The 21735-nt window shown below is 41.7% G+C and overlaps 1 protein-coding gene across 1 annotated transcript in view; it reads right to left on the bottom strand.

The window, feature by feature from the left end:
* b3glcta (beta 3-glucosyltransferase a) overlaps positions 1-18262 on the bottom strand; it is a 54038-nt gene extending 35776 nt beyond the window's left edge. The window contains exons 1-2 of the mRNA XM_079271992.1: positions 18057-18262; positions 10577-10620 (exon numbers count right to left, since the gene is read on the bottom strand). Of these exons, the coding sequence (XP_079128118.1) occupies positions 10577-10620; positions 18057-18120 (108 nt within the window). The 5' untranslated portion in view covers positions 18121-18262. The remainder of the gene's footprint in view (positions 1-10576; positions 10621-18056) is intronic.
* Between the last annotated feature and the right edge of the window lie 3473 nt (positions 18263-21735).

Below are 21735 nucleotides of genomic sequence, written 5' to 3'. Positions count from 1 at the left end.
AATAGAAAGTTCTCCACATACACAGCGATGATTCATGCACAGGCGAGGCTCTCTGTCTCTGGTCGTATTTCCAGGTGATCAGAGTTAAAAGGGAAATATATGCACATGCAGACAAGATCATATCAGGGTGATTTAATTCAGCGGGTACAAGACATCAGCTTAATTGGACTCAGTAGCATTAGTCACGCCCGCAAGGTTTCTGTCTCATCTTATCACACACACACTTCTCCCCTGAAATCATTTCCTCAGCTGACGAGTGAGAGCACCTAAAGGAAAAAAAACAAATGCATAGGTCGGGAGAATTTGACTCGTTATCAGATAATTACTCTTGTAAAATCTTTTCAACTTCGATAAATGTGATACACGGCAAATAATCATTAAAGGAATTTGCCTGGATGAATATGGTCGTTGTGACAGAAGAGTGGCAGGTGCAAAGATTTTTTTACTCCATCTCCTTCAGCACAACTCAACTCTGAGGCAGAGAGGAAACGGAAAATCACTGCACTGTCGCTCTCAAACTAAATAAATCAAGGCCTCCGGTGTGATGAACGGACTGGTCGGGGAGAAGTTACCAATTATATCGATCGTGAGTGTGCAACTGTGTGTGTGTGTGTGTGTGTGTGCATGTGAGTTTCGTACATGCTTTTACATGCGATAACACTCAATGTTTTATGACAGGATTTAATGAGGTCTTAATTAGAAATCTAGCCAAACAGTAGATACTCCTACACGGTCTTAAATCAGTTTGTGATGCTGTATGTGTATCAGGAGTTATTTTGTTGTGAGCTGTAGTATTATAGCCTGTGTTGAGTCTGAATAAAAAGGGCAGCCCTCGAATTCATTTCAATTAGTACACTATTTTGACACAGCAGGTCTGCCAATGCAGCTGCCTACGGCAAACCCCCCCCCCCCCCCCCCCTCCTTGATTATACTTCAAAAAAAGATCTGTGCAGTTGAGTGACACCGGTGCCACACATCTTTCTATCGTAAATGATCCAATATTCTGCACAAGAGTGAACTCAGATCAGGTCTAACATAATTTTCGCCATTACCGAAAGATGAATTATTCTCGGCTCACGGAGCTCAGCTCTTTTTGGCCTTCTATGCTTCTGCACACAGGTAACGCTTTCCTTAATCCCATGTGACAGCCGGCTGTCAACCATTTGCAGCAGGAATCAGACACCCATAGGTGTTGAAAAGGAATTGCAATGAGTCTACACTGTCTATCTGAAGGGGTTAGCTTCACCGTGCCTTGAGCGCTTTTTGGTCTCCGGCACCTCAGCACTGATGCAGACAGACAGAAAGATTGTGCCTCGTGTAGTCTAACCTCAGAACATCGGCAGCGCATCGCGGCTGAGGTGTACATGCGTCAACTCCTCGGCATGCTCAACCTACATAATCTGTGATTGTTATGTAAGGACACCCGCAAAGACAACCCTTTGAGGCCTGCCTTTGATTGTGGAGGCCCTTCACGTGCACGGCAGAGCTCCTGCCACGTGCTACATCTCTCAATCCCGAGGGCACCGGCGCTCCACTGATGCGAGTGACCCGTCAGGTCCCATCAGCTTTCTGTTCACTGACGGCACGAATGATTCAAGGTTACGGGATTTTCTGAATTCTGACATGTGAGAGAAAAAAATATGGGATGTTTACAGAAGCTAGTTGTCTCGAAGGACCTTCCGTACCTAAGGTTATTATTAATATTCCCCTTTCTACGTTTACATTAAATGAGGAATAAAGGGATTTTTACATTCTTCAGCTTCATTTTGAGGATGCTTTCAGATCTATTGAGCAGGTTTAAAAATGAAAACCCCTTTTGTATCCTTACTCCATGTCAGAAAAATTGTATTCAAGAGTCATTTTTCACAGCAAAAGCTCTTAATGTGTGATGACTTAATGACTTGGAACGTCTGCTCCATTGAAACATCAGAAGGCTTTTTTTTTTCCACAGCCTTTCTTTTTGCATTAAGTTGACTTCAACTGGATATTAGGAGACAAATAAAGACAGGAAAAACTGTTCGGTAAAACTGTTAACTTGCTTTTAATGATACTACCATTTCCCCCGTGATGTCGTGGCTGACAGTAGCCAGTCAAGCCTGCAGTTGACAAAGATTACTGGGGCAGATTTGCCTCTTGAAATCCGTACTCTACTTTTGAAACAATGCCTCGTTGATTTCAGATGCAGGTAGACGATGCTAGATTTGATCAGACGTGGCCGTACTGGCTAACATAGCTAACTGGCTTCATGAATTGGTTGAGAATGCCGTCTCCTGATTGTTTTCATGTCCAGCGGACTCGCTTTAAAACGAGATTCTTGTAAAAAGGGGTCTTCTATAGCTACAGATGATATCAGGCAAAATGTCAGCATCCTCACCAGTTGATGAACCATATAGAAGACATGCTATAAAACATGCAACAATGTCCACAGTGTAATTAGTGAGGACAACATTTAATGCACTATTAAAAACATGAATGCATTTTCCATTCAGCTGGTATACATTTCCATCATTTTCTCTCTTTTAACTTCCAACAAAACCCTGCTTAGCTTAAATACTTGTTATGAGCAAAAACATACTGTTGAAAATACACATATGAGAGAAAAGGCCTGTACAATTAGGACCAACCGATGTGTTAAGCAAACCTAACAGCTAACGTTGGCGGAGGTTTCTGGAGTATACTTACAAATAGCAGGACAGAACTGACCCTAAACTTTGATCGCATCCAGGTCCGGCCTACACACACTTACGAAACACTAAATGGACAACAAGCTACTCGTAGATGAACTTTTTCTCACGTAACATGGAAACCCACAAAATAATTTAGTTAATGATCTGCTCATATGGAGGACTGCAGCACTTTAAACACACTGTTTAATCAATTGCCTACTCTCATGCTGTTGTGTTTTTGGAAAGGCTAAAAAAACCCTTCACGAGTATTGCTCTCATAAAGAGCTCGATGCACACGAGTTCGGCATGCGGAAGAGCCACAGACCTGCCGTGCCTAGTTACGGTTGCTAAGCTGTGATTGGACAATAAATCCTCGGGGGGGGGGGGGAAGGATTTAGCCAACAGTCAATTAAAACTTCTTTCTAAGTTCTAAAAGTGATCTCAAGAATGGTCAAATCACAAATATTGGACTGTCTGCCTCGGTGTGAAACACAAAAGAAGTAATCAAACGTCTGTGACAGATTCACTGGATCCGCCTGAGAAGACAAATGAACAGCGTGAAGCAGAGCAAGACAGAGAGATGGCTAATGGTCAGTGGCGCAGACTGTTTTCAATGGAAAGTAGCCAAAGCCAATGAGGCCAAGCTACACTTCACCGACTGTAGCAAGCTTTATCATTATCTATTCTGATGTTTTAAGCTGCTATCATCTCATCAAGATGCATCTAAATTGTACAGACGTATCGTGTCATGAAAGGAGACAGTGGAGTAAAGTCACTCTTGTAAAGACGCTGCATTGTGAGAATAAACGAACAATGGTCAAATTAAATAAACGCAAAAAGATTGGGGATCAGTGATTGGACGTTAGGCACACACATTGACATTTCTCTCTGGCGGCTGATTGGTCAAAGCCAAAGCCACCTGAGAGCAAATGGCGATTTATTTCAAGAGGTTCAAGAGTTAAGATCTGGCCAAAACGTTGCCAGGTTTCTCACTAGGCGCTGTGTTAAATAAAGTCGCCAAATCTAGCGAGAAAGTCGCTAACATGGAAACACTGCCACCGTTAGCTAATGCTAGGCTACATCGCTGCAGCTGCTGTTACTCATTTTTACTGTGCAGGTAACAAAACCAAAACAGATGACAGAGTCCTGATGTGCTTCCTGTTCAGGCATCTTTATTTTTTAGGCTAATTAACTGGCGTAAGATGCTGTGTTTGTATAATTGGATGGTATCCACAGAAACAAGCATCACCCTGCCCCCAGTAGAGTAGGTAGCAGTGAAGTAGGGCGCAATGATCCATCTGAATGATTTCATATCCACGGGTTAAACGTCTGTGTGTACAGTGAGCTCCGTGCTTGTAGGGTGAAAGGGCGACAACTTACATTTCAGTGTGAAACCCTGAGTTGTAAAATGAAAAATGAATAAAAACTTTGTCGCCTTGAAAACAACTTTAAATGGCGCTTTTTGTTTTACATGCCCTTCTTTGTTTCTCTCCCTTTGTGTAACGCACAATTAAAATGGATTTGATTAAGTGGCTTTTGCTTCATTAATAATCTGGAATATGAAAGTGAACAACTAATGTTACTGCATTTAAATTTCCCATTTGCAAGATAATGTAATCAGCAGGATGAATTACAATCGGCTGCATATTTAACTTGGTTTAATCTACAGCTTGACATATTCTGTCACATGAGACAGGTTTTTTAATTTGGAGACGTGAGCCAAATCTGAAAAAAAGGCTCTTGACAATATCAAAGGTTTGCCAAGATCCAGATTTTTTTCTGAGCTCATACTGGACACAGTTTTGGTTTGTTCTTGTTTAGATGCACCTGCTGCACTGCTCTCTTCCTCCTGTCACATCTTTTAGCTGCCCTCTCTTGTTTATCAGCCCTGTGACTCTAAATGTTGAGTTTACTTGGATGAGCAAACCTACACAGTTTGCTGTATATATATTTTATATTTCTTTACACACAAAATAGTAGTTTATAACCTCACAAGCTCATCATTCTAGAATTTCTCACACAGTAAAATGGTCCAACAAGGGCACTTTCACTTAGTTAGACGACTGCACACAGAGGGATTCAGCTTTGTTTTTCTAACCACGGAAGAAGAAGAAAAAAAAAGCTGTTGCCATGCAGAGGCGACCAGACCGTGCACAAAATTGTTGACAGTGGTCCAAATCTGGTTGCCTGGGGCAGCGGGGCAACTGTTACTGTCAAGCCCTGCTGTGTAACTTAGTTAGGGTCACGGTACGCTCCCTGGCCTCACATGAGATGATATTTTTCACCTGATTTCAGCCACTTGGTTACACAGGACAACATTACTCCAGCTCTGATGCTTCGGCTTGCTGGACTATTTCTCAGTATTGTCGCCACATTACTTAACGCTCAAAGTAAATAAAATGAGTGAGCACAGTTCTATAAATAGAACACGGTAATAGAAGAAGCCGTTTAAAAGAACTTTAAATTCAGGGTTGTTAGTGAAGAAAGTAGAAAAACAAATCATTTAAGCTGAAGTACCAATTTAAATTAAATTGTTTTTTTTGGGGTCTGCTATAGCATACATAGCTGCTCTGTAAATAACTTGTCCTGTGATAGAGAAAAATAATCTAAAGGGAAACGTTTCTATTATTTATAAAAAATTTTGCTTCATGATGGCTCCTCCTAGTTTTGCATTAATTTGACAGAATACCGTTATGGTATCCGTCGACGTAGGGAGACTTTATCGCGATGCAGCCAATCAAACCTTTGATAAAGCACTAACGTCAGCGCTCTGTCATAGGCAGAGCAGACGGTCACACTGAGCCAGACAGCAGCCTGCTACACAACACAAGATGACAACTCCTTCTTCCTTTTCATAATCCAAAACATATTGAGAAATAGAATTACTGCCTCGCGGTTGTATGACTCTGTCAACCTGTCATATGCCAGTTTGCATCCATATCACTTCATTTGTATCCTTTTAGACATTTGTGTGAAATTGTCATAATTAGCATATGAATTCTTGAACTATGGCCTAACAACGTGTTTTGTGAGGCCACCGTGACCCTTGACCACAAATTCTGATCAGGTTGACCTGCAGTGCCAGTGGGCATTTGTTCCAAATTTGAAGGCATTTGCTGAAGGTGTTCCTGATATCACAGTACCACAGGTTTTGTCCCAACAAAATGGTTTCATAAAAAGATGTTAATGGATGCAGGTGTGTGTGTGTGCAACCTGAAGAACTGATGATAACCACAGATTTTGTCCAGTTGCAATGGCATTTCTAGGTGCACATTGGCAGTACTCATGCAGATTTGTAATCATAAAAAAAAGAAATCTTCTGAGATAAGGTCATTGCAGCGGAGTTGAGGCAATGATTCATACATCAGTCACACATCACATCTTGAGTTCATTTTTCTTTTCAACAGCTGCCTGAGGTAAGGAGATGCTGGAGGATACGAAAACCGCTGATGACAGTTTCAACGTTAATCTTTCCAAAAAGATGTTTGTAATAAAGCAGAACAACCTGCAAATAACAGAGAAGATGTTGCTGTCCAATCAGCCCCGATGAGTTTCCCTGAACAGGTCGTTGGTCATCATATCATGAACTGAATGGCACTTAAGATCGAGTGCAGTCTACACAGACAGATGAAGACCTCTTCAAAAGACTAAAGGTGGCAAACAAGAAGTGCGTACGGCTCCTATGTGGGTTACAAGTTTACACTATTTAGTGTAATTTTGTCATTGTTTGGAATTCTAGGAAATGTGCTGTTGACTTCCTGCACAGAACCTAAGAAAATGTTTGTGTTATGTAAGCTTGTGAAGCCACTATTTAGCCTGGAAAAAACATGAAAAATGAATGACTCACAAAGATTAGCACTTTCGATTACTTCTGCTGTACTGCTTGTGTTCTTGTGTACGTCGTATGACTGGTTGTGGCTTTTACAAACATCTAGGAACAAGCCTGAAGGCAAAGTCGCACCTTTCAGAATAATGCTTCCTGCTTGGGCCGTGCAGTTACTTTCAAAAGTGTCCTCGTGTGTCTTACGAAGACACGAATGTCGGCAAAAGTGACAGGAACATTAACAAGTTGAAGAGCTGTTCATTGGCTTTGCCCTCAGCAGGAGGTTCGTGAGTAATTTCTTTGCGCATCCTCTCACTGCTCTGAGTCCTCTGAGTGCATGAGATTAAGGCACTTCTGCTTAAATTACCCGACTTGTAGTACGCATGTTGTTTCGCCCGTTTATGAAGCCCTGAAGCGGCAGATAATCACGGCACCTTTGCTCGCCTTCGCCAACTCCTCCAATCATTCTAAGTTCAAACTGATGCCACTCATCACAGGCTCCAGGCTGTCTTCAAAGGAGGAGGAGGGGTGCTAAAACGTGTTCTGTATGCAAGTCATGGACTGTGTTCAAAGACACTGAAAATTACACTTTAACATTTACTGCTGCAACCATGTTTCCTGCTTTACATATCGTAAGGCTTTTGTAGCGATGTTTAGCAACTACAGTATATGGATGAAAGCAGAGCAACTTTTCAAATCCTGCCTGCAAAGTGAAACAGATGAGCATCTCTTCCTCCGCGGTAAGGGAGCAAATAATAAGCCTCGGGTTGCGGAATCACACTGGAAGTGTTTTTATTTGTTCTACGAGCATGTAGTTGGAAGTGTAATACTACCGGTTGCTACTTTGCATTCTGAGATCAGTGTTACCCATATCACACACACACTTCAGGAGCCGCTGCTGATTTAGCCGGCTTTTAATCCTGCTGAGCCTGGCTGTTTGAAGTCAGATGGGGAATCCTCTCAGAGACAGATCTTATGTACCGACCATTGGCCCAAAAAAACACTTCAAATAAGCTGATAACCTAAACAGTACTTTAAAAGCATACGTTGGTGGTTTAATATGCAATGAATGCACTGTACCTTAACTTGTTAACAGTTTTCCAAAGCACACTAAAATCTCAGTTTCTCAGGAGTCAGATAAACGATACACTTCATGATTATTAATGGTTAATTTCAACGATCAAATTACTTCCACCGCTACTATTTGCAACTGTTAAACAGTAATGACGTTTATATGCAAGACTGGCGAAACTGTCGGGTCACTGCAAGTTGTTTTTCATGTTGTTTAAAGTGGCTGACCGAAAGATACGAAATGTGCATTAAAGACATCTATACTTTTGGAAAATATATGTGGGTACAGCAATAATATAACATAACTATCTATTTTCAGGCAGGATTAAGATCCACAATCTCATCATCACACTTATTCATGTTGGTTTTTAAGTTACTCAACAGCGTAACCAATTTCCCCATTTAAAACAATATACAGCCCTACAAGGTTACAAAATGCCACACCAAATGCTGTTCTCAAATGTAACACTTTAAAGTTTATCAGTTACTTTTCAAAATCCACATGAACCACCTTTCACATCGGCAATAATTAAATCCACCTCAAAGCACTTAAATAGTAAGAAAAGACTTTTAAAGCTGGTTTAACTGTTGTAGTGAAGAACACCAGGAGCAAATGCCAGGAGTTGAGTTTTCAATATAACAAAATGATGACCGGTGTGTTTACTGCATGCCATTAACACGGCCAAATTGCCTCCAAAGTAACCACATGGCTGGCTGCTGACAAACAATGTAGCAATTAAAAGGCTATTTCTTAAACGTAGTCTGGCGCAGCGCTCACTCCACATAAAGCACACTGAGGCGACGTTGCATCACTGCCAGCAAACTTCACAGAGAACATTGAGGACAAAACGGCATCGCTGCTCTGGCATCGCTCAGCTAAAAATACAAAAACATTGAAAACTGTCATCATGTTAGCGCGTCGTTAATTACCGAACCTGTTTGTAACCACCAACGACCCAAAACAGACAGCTAAACAAACGTCATGGTGGGAATAATACAAGAGTGACTGATTTGTTGTAAATCATTAAAACATGTGTGGAATACTATGTTTAGGCCGACATGACGTCTTAAAACATGTTAGGAAGTGAGTAATCCTATGTCCGAAAAGCAATCATTCATTTGTTTCTTGGGCAACCGGTTTACCTTTGAAATAATAAATCCAGCGTGTTAACTTTTATACTCGGCTTCCCGCCATGACTTTCCATGACTTAAGTGGAGCGCTTCCATGACCTACAAATTTGTATTCCTCTCTAATTTGTTCACGTTGTTCTTTGGCTCAGGAGACCAAGAAAGGGAGCAACAACCTGGTTTCCACTGTGCAGGTGGGCTTGATGAGAAAAACACAGCAACTATAAAGCAAAGAATCTCAATCGGTCTGTCTGTATGTTTGTTCATATCTGGAGAACTGCTCTTTCGCTAGTTTAAGGAATAATAACGCATTATGTTTTAATGGTATCTGTAACCGGTAACAGTTCCCTGACACATGAATGTAGATTACCATACAGCTGAGTTGCATAGTTTAAGTGCTTTGGGGGGATTCTGCAGATTATTTCGGGGTACAATGAGTTAGAAAAGTGAAATAAACACTGTTAAGGGCCCTTTTAGTTGGGGGCCCCAGACGCAGGTTGCAGTAAAGTCAGCCCCAGGTGTTTTTTCCTGGTGAACTAGGCTGCAGACCTATTTCACCGGTGTTTCCCGAGTGTGTGATGCAACTATGTCATGGCAGGTGTATCGCCGAGGACCAAAGGAAGCGCCTTGTCGAGTGTGAAATTGTTTGTACGAGCGATTCTCGAGGAGCAGCATCGCCACAGGCCGAGCATTTGGCCCGTTCTGAGCGGCCATCTTTGGAACGGGCTCTGCACCAGTTTTGCTAAATACAACAAATGTCTGATAGGAGGAGTAAAACACATTGTGGCCCTACTCTTCGTCTTGGAAACACCTGTCAGACTAGTGGTATTAAAATGCATTCACGGGGCATGTTGGGAGAGTGAAGGAGACAAACTACCGCCGTGGTCTCGTGGTAACTAGGCAACACCACCCATGAGCTCGACAAAAACAGAAGCAGTCACATGTCCGGGTCAAGACGGGAGGTGAGGACAGAGAGAGATGCTCTTCTGATGCTTTTGACATTTATGTCTAGATATAAAGTAAAAGAGTTTAGGCAAACATTAACTCCATAACACAGTTTCTCAGCTTTTATAATGCCTAATTTTCCCCAGAACATTACATTACTTTTAATCCTTATTTCCATTGTTGCAAAAGCACTGCTCTTTTCTTTCCTTTAATGAGTTTCTTCTCCGGAATGGATGCCATTTAAATCTTTGCTTTATCACTCTTGACAGGCAGCTGTCCCCTAATCGTTCTAGGGGGGAAAAACTGAAGAAACTTGAGATTGTGCGAGACTGAGCTATGACTTAATTAAAAGGCAAACTTATAATGTGACTCACTTTTTTTAGGGAAGACGACAGACTTCAGCTCACTTTTCTTCATGTTTTTTGTATATTTTCACTTAGATTACACGGGATGTTTAAATACTGCGTAACATCATTTACAACTGTATGTGAAAAATGAAAAGGCAACAAAGCGCAAGTGTGAAACGTCCTCTCCAGGGAGAGAAGCGGTCGACATCAGTTAGAAGCAAGACAGTAATTTCCCATTTCGGTGATGCTAAGCACCTCTGCCGAGCGACTTACTGTCAACATCCTCTCACACCAAATGAGAAGCAGAGCAATTTAACATGTTAATTATTTATCGAGCAGCAGACTTAGAGAATGCAACTACAGAAAATCATCTCGCACTTAAGGAAAGAGCACATGGATTTGTATCGCGGAGGATGTATAGGATACAATAATCCGTCCATAAAAAAGACTGTTGTTAATTTCAGCTGGTCAGGTAATTAAGGCTTTAATAGAGGTGATGAATGATTAATGCTAATTATCAAGAAACAAGCAAAAGTGCAAAGTTTCAGACGAATCACACAAGAAATAAAGACTCACGTGTCAGCTGTTTTCCTTACCTGTGAGCCTTTTCCTGAGCTGCCAGCAGAGAAGTTGATATGGACTGTAAGAATAGAAAGAGAAGAATTATATTCTTTTAGGCAATGACACAAACAGCAATCAATTATTTTAAAATGAACGTTAAACCTCAGGCTATCTTAAAGCCGGCGTACGCAGGCAGGGCTAAACAGAACAACCTGCTTTAAGTTATTGTATTTAAAAAATAAAAAGACTTATTAAGGAGATAACTCAGAGCCTACCGGTAATTCCTTTCCTGCTGAGTCTATGTTGGAACTCTGAGAGCTCCATTCGTCGATTCAAGTTTGTAATTAGAGCCGTGAGAGCTTCTAGCCAATTAAATTGCCATCGATTCTGAGATGAGAAAATCTTCTCAGAAAGATTCCCAGGATTTCAAATCAATACGTCAAAAAAAACAGACGCGTCTCCAACAATGCATTTATACAGCTGTTCAAATTAAATCAGGCTGCCGGCGCTCCAACATCAGTTGGCTTTAAATCTGACTTTAATTAGGTGATAGAACTGAGAAAGAGTTAAATTTCCTCCTCCTGAGTCGCAGCAGCAGCGAGTAGAGGGAAACTGAGAGTGTTGATTAAAACCTAAAAGCAGAGACGATTTCTAGGAACTCCAGCTTTACTGTGACAGATACAAACAAAGGTACATATAAGATAGATACCATCTCTGTGACTTTGTTTTTGCGACTCATTCTGCAGTAAATTGATCAGATACAATTTCCCTTTGCAAGGGAAGCCTCTTCTTGAATTATTCACAGAGCTGATTTAACTTCAAAACACTTCAGTGTCTAAAGCCTCGAGTAAAGCCACCAGTTCACAACAAACGAACAGTGTAATGAACCAAATTATTTTAGTCATTAAGGCGCCAAAATACAACAATTGATGCAAGCCAGTTTTCACACAGTCCAAATGTGCGAACCAGGCCAAAGGAATATTATTTGTGCATGTTCCTCTCAAATGTCTTCAAAAGAGCAGAAAACAGTGATTTTCACAGAAAGACAAAAAGGGAGAAGATCAGATTTTCACACTTTTTACAACTTTTGTTTTGTTTGCTGTTGAATACACTTATTGTAAGTCGCTTTGGATAAAAGTGTCTGCTAAATGACTGTAATGTAATGTAATGTAGCTCCTGATGATCACATGATATGGTTGAAAGCCCTAGAAACCAAAGCTAAGTAGACCTTGAGCTACACAATTCTTTAAACATCTACTACATATTTACAACAGCTGTTGCACTAGAACCATTGTCCTCTATAATTTCCTGTACGGATCGTTATGGCTCCCAAAGTAAAGAAAAGCCTGGGCCGACTGATAAAAGGAGGAGCTAATGGGAAATGTAATAACAATTTACATTTCACTGCGTCCTTTATTTATCAGCAACGAAAAGCCAACTAAACCAAATTCAAGCTAAACACAGTGTTATCTAATGTCCACAAATCATAATTGCCATGTGAAGTTCACAAACATAACATTTGATCCAGCAAATCCCGAGCTCCGTAGAGCGAGTAACCACTACATTGTCATGTGGCAACCCAGTTTCGGACACCAGTAAAAATGCAACATTGTTGCAGTGAAACGAAGCCTCCAACAGGAACGTGATCACAGTTACTTTCTACAACGAACTCGCCATCTTTTCATAGCTCAGCCTGGTGAGGGCGAGGCAGAGACACGCGGAGGAGAGGAGTAACTCCCTACATGAAGTCAGGAGTGCTGACGGGAGCACCTCCATCTCATTGCCTCTTCAGCCTGCATAATCAAGTCTGTTGTTTCCACGCGTGTTTCCATTTGAGCCGTGCCGACGGGGGAACTCGCCTGCTTTGATTTTTAGAAACTCTGCAAATCACTCTACATGCCGAATGCTCGGAATCCTTTTCAACAAGCTTCTCAATTTCCCATCGTCTTTGTAAGAAAATGAGACGCTCGATGCAATTAGCCGGGGGACACTGTGCTCACAACTATGGAAGGGAATCCGGTTGGTATGGGTGTACGAAGAAAATAGGCATCGTGGGTGGGGCGACATACTTTACAGGACTACAATTCCTTCTTGTTCCAGGTGAACGGTTGTGCCAGCAGCCATGTCCTTCTTGCGAACCATTTGTCTGAAAGGTAAAAAAATCTTGATGGATTCAGGGTGATTAAGCGTCGCGATGATTTGCTTGATTGACAGTTGGTTGACGTTTGACTGAACTTTCCATGTCATCCAGGATTTAATTGGGACAGCGGGGAGTCGAAATAAATGGAGACTCCACATGAAAGTACTTTGAAGTAGCTACACACTTTACACTACACAATACAAATGGACAAACGTGGAGGTTGTATGACATTACCGTGAATGCTAATTAGCAGTTAGTGCCAGCTTTAAAAGGGCTCTGATAATCACCACGTCCACGTGCCATTGTTCAAAGCAAAATGAGACGACTGAAGGCCTCCAAAGAGACCGAACAGTGAAGAGCGCAAACTGCACTGAACTGCCACGCAGACCAATGCACGGATGGAAAATGTTTTTACTGTCCTCACCAGCCACTCTACTGAACCTGGATTCAGCCCTTCTAAACCCACAGACAGCAGCTCCCAGCCACGGAGTGTGTGCAGAAACGCTATCTCTACGGCAGTAGAGTGGCTGGTGAGGACAGTAAAAACATTCAGCAAGCAAAAGAGACTCAGATGTTTCCTCTACAGCTGGCAGATCAAAGAGGTAAGAGCTGAAGGAATATTGGACTTCTACCCGTGGTGACAAAGTAGACTCAAATGGGATTCTCATGTCGCCTGTTTCTGCCATTAAGGTGTGTTAAAATTTAACACAAAGTTCACTTTCATCTGTTTTTGTTTTTTTGCCGTCTGTAATCACCACAGTACGAGTTCCGACTACCGAGGTGAGCTGCAGCGGTTGGTTAACCGTGCAGACTGTGCCTCCTTCAACCCACCTCGAAATTACGTCCATATTGGATGATTCTGTGATTCCAGCGCCAATGTTTAGTGCCAATGCAGGAAGCAGTTTGCCTAATATGTAGCGAGGCGGAAAGTAGAGTTTGTTCACATGTAGCAATGTTCCATTTACGTTTTGCTTTCTATTTTAAATGTTTATTCACCAAACCTATAGCTGCCGTGCACAGATGTTGCAGAACGCGAGAATTCTTTGAAGCATTGGCATTCGATGACAAAAAGACCTCGTCACTGAACCTCTTGTGGGTTTTGCAGAATGGTTCTCGATGGACGCTCTTGTTGGGCGATATGGTTGGTGCAGACTGATCTGAAAACGTATCAATAAGTCCAATTCTGTCTGCTCTGACCCCTCTCGGTTTCATTCTGGTCTCTGTGCATTCGAGGAGCGGAGTCACACAGCTCAATGAGAAACACTTTAAACTCTGCACACCTGATTTAACATCAATTTGTGCTCCATAGATCTAAGTCTGTTTGATTCTTTCTGTCGCATGCTTTCAGTCTCCCTTTGAAATTTAGCTTTGTGTTCAGTCTGAACACATTTCACGACGATAAGTTGATATAGAATGTTTGTTGCAGTGAGTTTTGGGAAACCAGTCTATGTTCCTGATCAAAGATTACTTCATGCAGCTTTCACACTATTTTGTTTCTGTTGGTGAAAAAACAGTTTAGTGAATCACGAAAGGTAAATGTTTATTTCTACAATTATTTCATGGATGAAGACTTTACGGCGACAGACGCAGCAGACACTATCATGATAAAGGTATAGCTCCTCAAAGAACAGGCACAGCTGGCACACAGTTTGCTCCGCACGTACAACTGTAATACTGCATCTGATCTGTATGTTCGGCATGCAAGGTGCACCGGATTCATCTGCGTCTTGAGTCATATTAAATCTCAACTTTTCATGTCCACTCAAGCGCCGCCAGCAGCCGTCTAGAATCCATACTGGCACTCGCAACCCAGGCAGGAGCGTTCTCTCGTCATCATTAATTTTGAACTGAATACAGTTGAAGCTTAGGATGCTTAATATGCAACACCTTCAGGTGTTTTCAAAGTGATCGGCCATATTTTAGGGAAACAAAAAAACTGTTAAACATGGAGTATTTTGTCTGATATAACATAAAACATTTGATCATTTTATATCTCTCTGCATAGTGTGAACATTTTTATGGGAAATACATTGTTCAAATAACCAGATGTGTCATGGTTTTAGGACCAGGAATCAGTCCTGCTAATAGGTGGAGATGAAAAGCTAAGCTGATCAATTGATTAGTCGATTTATCGAAATAATCTAAATGCAACCATTTTTATAATTGAGGCAAAAAAACGTTCTGGTTCCATTTGCTCCATGTGAAGATGTTCTGCTTTGTCTTATATGATAAGTAACTGCAGTTAAATCTAATCACGATTCATGCGGATACATGACTACGACCTCCATCCATTCATTCAATGGAGGACATCTCTACCCGGTGCCTGATCCACTTCGGCTGCTCTTTCAGTGTGTGGCAGCCACAGCAGCAGCTCAACCCTGAAGCCCTCTTGAATCACAGATCTCCTCACCCACAGTGAGTGGGTCCAGCGTGCCGAGAGAACCCAACGCGGCTGCTCGTGTCTGTGAACTCAGTCCTTCAATCACTCCCCAAAACCCGTGACAGCTGGTGGTCAGAACGAAGAGTTTACTTGAGATCTTTTCTCCGCGGCTGAGCTCGCTCTCTCTCTATCGCTCTCTCCTCACCACCATCGCCCGCATCTACCTCACAATCCCTACGGTCACTTCTGAGTGAGACCCCAAGACGCCTGAAGAGAGGTGTCTTAGGATCTGGGGATGGAGAGATAAAATGGCAATCAGTAACTCTCCAGATGTTCAACCTTAAATTAAGATGACAAAGCAGGTGTTGTTTGTCGGTGTGCTATGAAACTGTCGTCGAACAACCAACCGAGCGTATGAAGATCATCTCCAGCTGCAATAAATATGACATATATGCAGTGTTTCACCACACTCGCAAAAAAACAGCATATTAAAAAAACAGCTTTAAAAATCAGATCCACACTTTGTGGACATCATATCGTGGTATCCCCATCAACAATCACATGCAGACTTTGTGGAGCTACCACAAGAGCCAGAATTAAGTAGCGCCTCTGTAACTCAGACCGTCACACTCGGACTGCTCCAGTGCACATCAGAAATGACGGTCTGTTGAAGCCTCATGAACATCATTGAAAAACAGCAGAGGTGGCACCCTAATGTCACCAAACTGGACTCTCTCCAGACCTTGGCTACACCTTGACGTTAGCGCTATGAATATTGCATACAGGGGGAAGCAGACCAGCAGCCTCGTCAGAGTCCGATGCCCAGCTGAACGTGCCTGTCTCTGTGCCAAACACACTAATACAGCTTTCGCTCGTGCACGGGGTACCGGTGAAATGCAGCACTGACCCCGGGCCAGTTAAGAATTGAGAGTGAAAAGATCAGCAGAGAACAACTAAAAGAAAAAGGGACAAAGTGTAGGCGAAAAATTCATAATCCAAACTAGCTAAGGAGATTGAGAGAGACTTCTCAAAGTTTATATGGCATGGCAAAAAAAATTAAACTGTGACATAAACAACAGGAACTTCCCTGCAGGAATTAAAAGTGCTATTTTATAATAGGCAGGATATAATGTACTTATGCGCATTAAATTGGTCAAAATTACATTTTGCTTATCGTCATGCTCGCCACCTTATTAACACAGATACAAGGTGACTCAGGACAAGACCTTTCTTGGGCCAATCAAGACGTCTATCACCCACGACACAAGACACAAAGGTTGTATTAAATATTCCCATGAAACCTTTAATGAACAAATTATAGATACGGTGGTGAAATGATGGGAAAAGGATCTTCAAACTGTTTATGAAAAGGACGGGACGATTGTATCTGAGCCCCACACTCCCTTTTTTCTACGTAATAGATTTAACGAAATGCAATATCGGATACTACACAGACAATACAGAACAAATGACCCCGGCAGCTAGCCTCTGTTAACCATGTGTAAAGTGTCAGCTGGAGCTTGTATGCAGTGTTTTTGGGACAGTTCTATAATGGCTAAGCTCTGGTCATATATGAGAGAGGAGTTGAGTACAATGCTGAAATGTAATATCTGTAAAGATCCGGGACAGTTCTCATACGTTCTGCCATCCAAAGCAGAGCGTCTTAGACTCTCGAAGATCTAAGTTGCTGAATTAACTTATTCTCTAAGCAAGAGAATGCATACCATTCAATTGGATCCAAAACTAAAACCACTGGTAACGCAATGGTATGAAGACTTTGTCAGAGGACTATCCATGGAGTCAGTGCCAAAATAAAAGGAAATGAGAGCAGCTTCATAAATGTATGGCAGCCGCTGATAAATCACTTCCCAATGTTCTAAGCGACTTGATTCAAAGAGGAAGGGACTAGAAAGCTCCAGAGGCCCTTCAACAATTCACTTTACCAATGATTTGCATGTAAATAATAGTGGGTACAATATCTATGATTAATGCATGTGTTTATGACTCTAAAGGCACCATTACACCACCACCCCCACACACACACACACCGTCCTTTCTCTCGCTATAACAATTTCACTGTCGGAAAAATTCACCAGATTATCCCACGGTGTGTCGACCCCAATTAATAACACCAGTATGACCAGAAGCAATTTCTTGCAGCATTAGGATTCATCAACACTGTAACTGATCTGTTTGTCGTAGAGATCTCTATTTTGTAATGATGACAGGCATAGCATGCAAGTTGATTTGACACGAAGCCATCTATCTGTCCGATTAAACAATCAACTCCATGGAAGGTAATTACACATTGAATGTATCCCCCAGTGTTCCTGCAGCGAATGCAACTTTTTTTTGTTTTTCTTAAATAAAAGTGCACAAACACTCTCAGTCCTCTCAAGATGGTAAGACTGTAGATAATAGGATGGTTTCCCCCCGTTATATGGCAACAAAATAATGAATGAATCACGGTGGCACATCCAGACTGACGGAGAGAACTTGGTGAAGCTTACAGTCGCTATAGCCCGAGGTGCATTGATCCTCGGGCTCGACTCCCGCTCGTGCAAACATCGATGTGTCAGGAAGAAGCTACTTTGCGCCGCTTGCGAGCGGATTTCAGCAGCAAATGCCGTGATTCCAAATGAGTCGACTTTCAGATATGTTTTCACGCGATTGACTCTTAGCGTAACAGTCTAAAAGGTCTGCATGAACCCACATGACACACCAGTACGTGAACAAATCGCCTTTCAACTCCTCAGGAAGTTGAGGCTGAATCATGGCTCCGCACTTCTCAAACAGTTATGGAAACGCACTCACGGCTCGTCTGCTCTCGCAGCTTGAAACCGGCGCTACGCCGTCGCTTCGCTCCAAAAAACGAGCTTCACCTTTGGAAACAGCACGCACCGTTAACAGCGGAGGTTGTCGGTGCGTCCCTCGCAGCTGTGTGGTCCAAGGGGCCCCCTTGACATGAACATTGGAAAGTAAAGTGAGTACTCACAGAGGGAGAGGAAAATCAAGCAGCCTGCCAGTTTGTGCCCGATGTGAGGGTCGTTCGACAGCATCCTGTGAGAGTCCTGTGAGCAGTGGAGGCGGAGAGAGCTCGCAGTGCATGGGCTTTCTGACAATGTTTTAAAAACAACAACAGCAACAGAGCTTTTCCTGCTCACAGTTTCACGGAAAACGGGGAATGGGTTTGTGCTCAGCTCAGAGAGGCATCCCCGTTTTCTGTACGAGGCGCAGGCACGCGCTCTGCTGGCGGGATGGGGAAAAGAACACGGGATCACTGCTGCTGCCTTCAAGTGCTTCTCGTTAAACTCCAGTTTCAAGCTGCATCGAGTTTGTTCAGCAGAAATGCAATTCATACAGAGGTAACTTGAACAGGCTCGTAGCCAGGATTTTAAAAATAATTCTGATGTCAGGAATATTTAATATTCATTAAATGCAGCTGCATTTAACATTGTGTGACCATGTGGAGTGAAAATGCCTCATCTAGCTGTGTAAAATATATATATAGATATATACAATTCTGAGGAACAATACCAAGGACAATGACTTACATATTCTGAACTTTGATACACCAGACATTTTTGTCTTGTCATAGCAGGAAAGGCCCGGGTGTATAATTGCTGTAATTAACAATGGCTCCATTCCGTTTGGGCATCCCAGTAAGCCATGCCAGTGGTCCCTGCTTTTGGAAAACCTAAAGGGGAAGCCGCCATCAGAATCAGAATCGGAAATCCTTTCTTTGCCAGAGTATGTTGCACATACAAGGAATTTGACCTGGTGGATAGTGTGTAACATTAAACGATCAACACAGTGCAAAAATAGAAACATATTAAACTGTACAATAAAATATCAAATATAGTGCACAGACAAACAGATAACAGTACTTTAAAACAAGTGTAATGTATGCATGTATAGCGAATGATGTGCTGCTGTCTGCCTTTGTCCTTGGCAATGGCTGCAGCGTACCAGACCGTGATGGAGGAGTTAAGGGTTAATATTAGAAATAACACCTGTGCTTTCTTACAATGACGAGTCAAAGTGGCTGTTGTGAAAATGGCCAGTCAGGGCTTGTAATTTATTTTAGAGTTTGACAACTTGCACCATCATCATTGTTATGAGCACATAAAAATTGGTTACATCATTTATTCCCAGCATAATATTCAACCCAAGCAGAGGCATAACTAAGCACAATAACTGAAAACACCCATGTGTGCGGCAGGTGAACTACGCCTGTAAAGATGTGTATAAGTTACCAGTTTGGCATTTTTACATGTCAAATATATGTGCAACTACCAGTAAATTACATCCAAAATGCTGCCGCCAGATTACTCACCAGGACAAATCGACGGTCTCACATCACCCCCGTACTCCGATCTCTCCACTGGCTCCCTGTAGCATCTAGGATACACTTTAAAATTCTCACCATCACTTACAGAGCACTTCACGGTCAGGCTCCGGCTTATGTAGCTGATCTACTTCGCCCCTATTCACCCGCCCGCACTCTCAGGTCAAACGCTCTCGGTCTTCTGTCAGTCCCACGCACACGATTTAAGACCCGTGGTGACCGAGCCTTTGAGGCAGTGGCCCCGAGGCTCTGGAATGCTCTGCCTGCAACGCTGCGCCTCGCAGATACTGTGAATACTTTTAAAAGCCAGCTCAAAACCCACCTGTTTAGGCTGGCGTTTGTGTAAACGTAAACCCATGTCCTAGACCTGCTCTTAAAATATGTTTTACATTTTTATTTTATTTTTTATAATTTTTTATTTTATTTTTTTATTTTCTCTGTGTAGATAATTTATTGACCCTAGGGTCACATTGTATTTTTTATGCTTTTAAATGTCTGCTCTGTTAAGCACTTTGTGATACTACTGTCTGTGAAAAGCGCGATATAAATAAAATTCATTCATTCATTCATTAATAATAGCTACATTGCATTTAGGTGTTGCTGGGCTATTTAGCATGCCGGCCCATGGTACACATGGGTGTAACTGAAAAAATGTTTCGTTACCCCTGTGCGTGTCCTGTTACAGGAAGATTTTCTTGTAAGGTATGAAGAATGAGGATAAAAGTTCAGTTATGTCTCTTTTCCGGATTTGCTCAGTTATGAAATGCATAATTTGAAGGGAATGTGTTTTTCTGAGAGCTATAAAGAAGCTGAGAGCTTAATGATCCTGTAGAAATGAGAGAAATGTCTCAGCCCTGACCACAGTGGTGGCTTGATTTAGCTTTTAAATGATAGAAAAGGAACATCAAATTATTATGTATGCATACGATATATCAATAAAACGTTCGTTGTTGACAATATCTCTGTGTTCTGAGCCCCATAAATGCCACATTTCGTCAACATGGGCGAACACATTTACAGCTTTATAATTAGTTTCTGTCATGTGCAGTTGTAGAAACAGCACACCCGACATCCTGTAAAAGTGGCATTTATTCAAATGCACTTTGACAGAACAGTCCAGATTTGGGACTTTGAACAAGTCTCTCCACAAGAAAATCAAGGCAGCGCCACCCAAGATATTTTCTCCTGTGACAGTAAATGAAAGGGCACATTTGTGGACAGTGACGGTTACTTGATTTTACAGGTTTCAGATTTCATGGTTCGTGAAAAAAGTGTTTTGGCAGTTCAATGTCACTGAAGCGTCTATACGATGAAAGCCTTGGGTCTGTAGTTCTGTGAGAGGTGCACATGTCCTTAAAAATGGATAATCTGCAGAAAACTGGATGATTGTCATTGTAATTAACAACATATTTTAAGTTACATCACTCTTTTTATGGCGTGGTTGTAACTAAAACACATGCGACAGCTGCGGCCTATAATTAAAATGTTTCCCACCCACAATAGTTCTATCCTCCACTTTCAAAATGACTGTCCTCGCCCTCCCTCTATAGGCACTTACTGAGCATGCCTGAATAATAAAGACCTATGTGGGTAATTATGTTATAGGGTATAGTGCTAGTGCTGTATTAGAAGAATAATTGTGGTGTGTATAAGCCCCCCCCCCTTTAAAAAAACAACTGCAACAAGGGCAATACATGCATTTTAATGTTTTTCTCATGCATAAACTGAAACATATACCGATAACAAATTTGAAAGTATGCCAGCTTTTATCAATAATGCAATATATGCCAGATCCTAGACAATGCCTTTAAAACACGGATAATACATCATATCACGGAGATAAATAAGTGTACAAAAGAAAGGATGTTATATGAAAGGATATGATTTTTGGATTAGAATAATTTCTGGACTACTGGCTCAGTAACGTAATATTCTCTTTATCCCAGTAGTTCAGAACAAAAAGGTTTTAATATCTGCAAGAACATATTATTTTTGCCACTTGGGGTCACTGAAACAAGATGTAAACACAGCTCAGAAATATTATCAATTACTGTTGATAATACCATCACATTTATGTTGCAACAGTTCCATGTTTTTGTTCACCTGATGAATGAAGGTACAATATTCACAGACCTTTTAACTCTGTTGTGGTCTCCACCAACTCCTGAGGGAAATATATCAGGATTATTAGCTGCCGAATGCTCTACTACGCTATATTCACTGGCTTCTCTGTGTACTTAAGTCTCAGGAATACTGAGGAAAATATGCTCTTCCTCACAGTCTGAAGTCATGCATCTTAAAGTTATTACTGCTCTAGTCTAATGGT

This window comes from Melanostigma gelatinosum, assembly GCF_949748355.1.
Source record: "Melanostigma gelatinosum genome assembly, chromosome: 7".
Classification (NCBI taxonomy): domain Eukaryota; kingdom Metazoa; phylum Chordata; class Actinopteri; order Perciformes; family Zoarcidae; genus Melanostigma; species Melanostigma gelatinosum.
The sequence above is the reverse complement of the archived record's forward strand: the minus strand, read 5'-3'. Positions and strand labels throughout refer to the sequence as shown.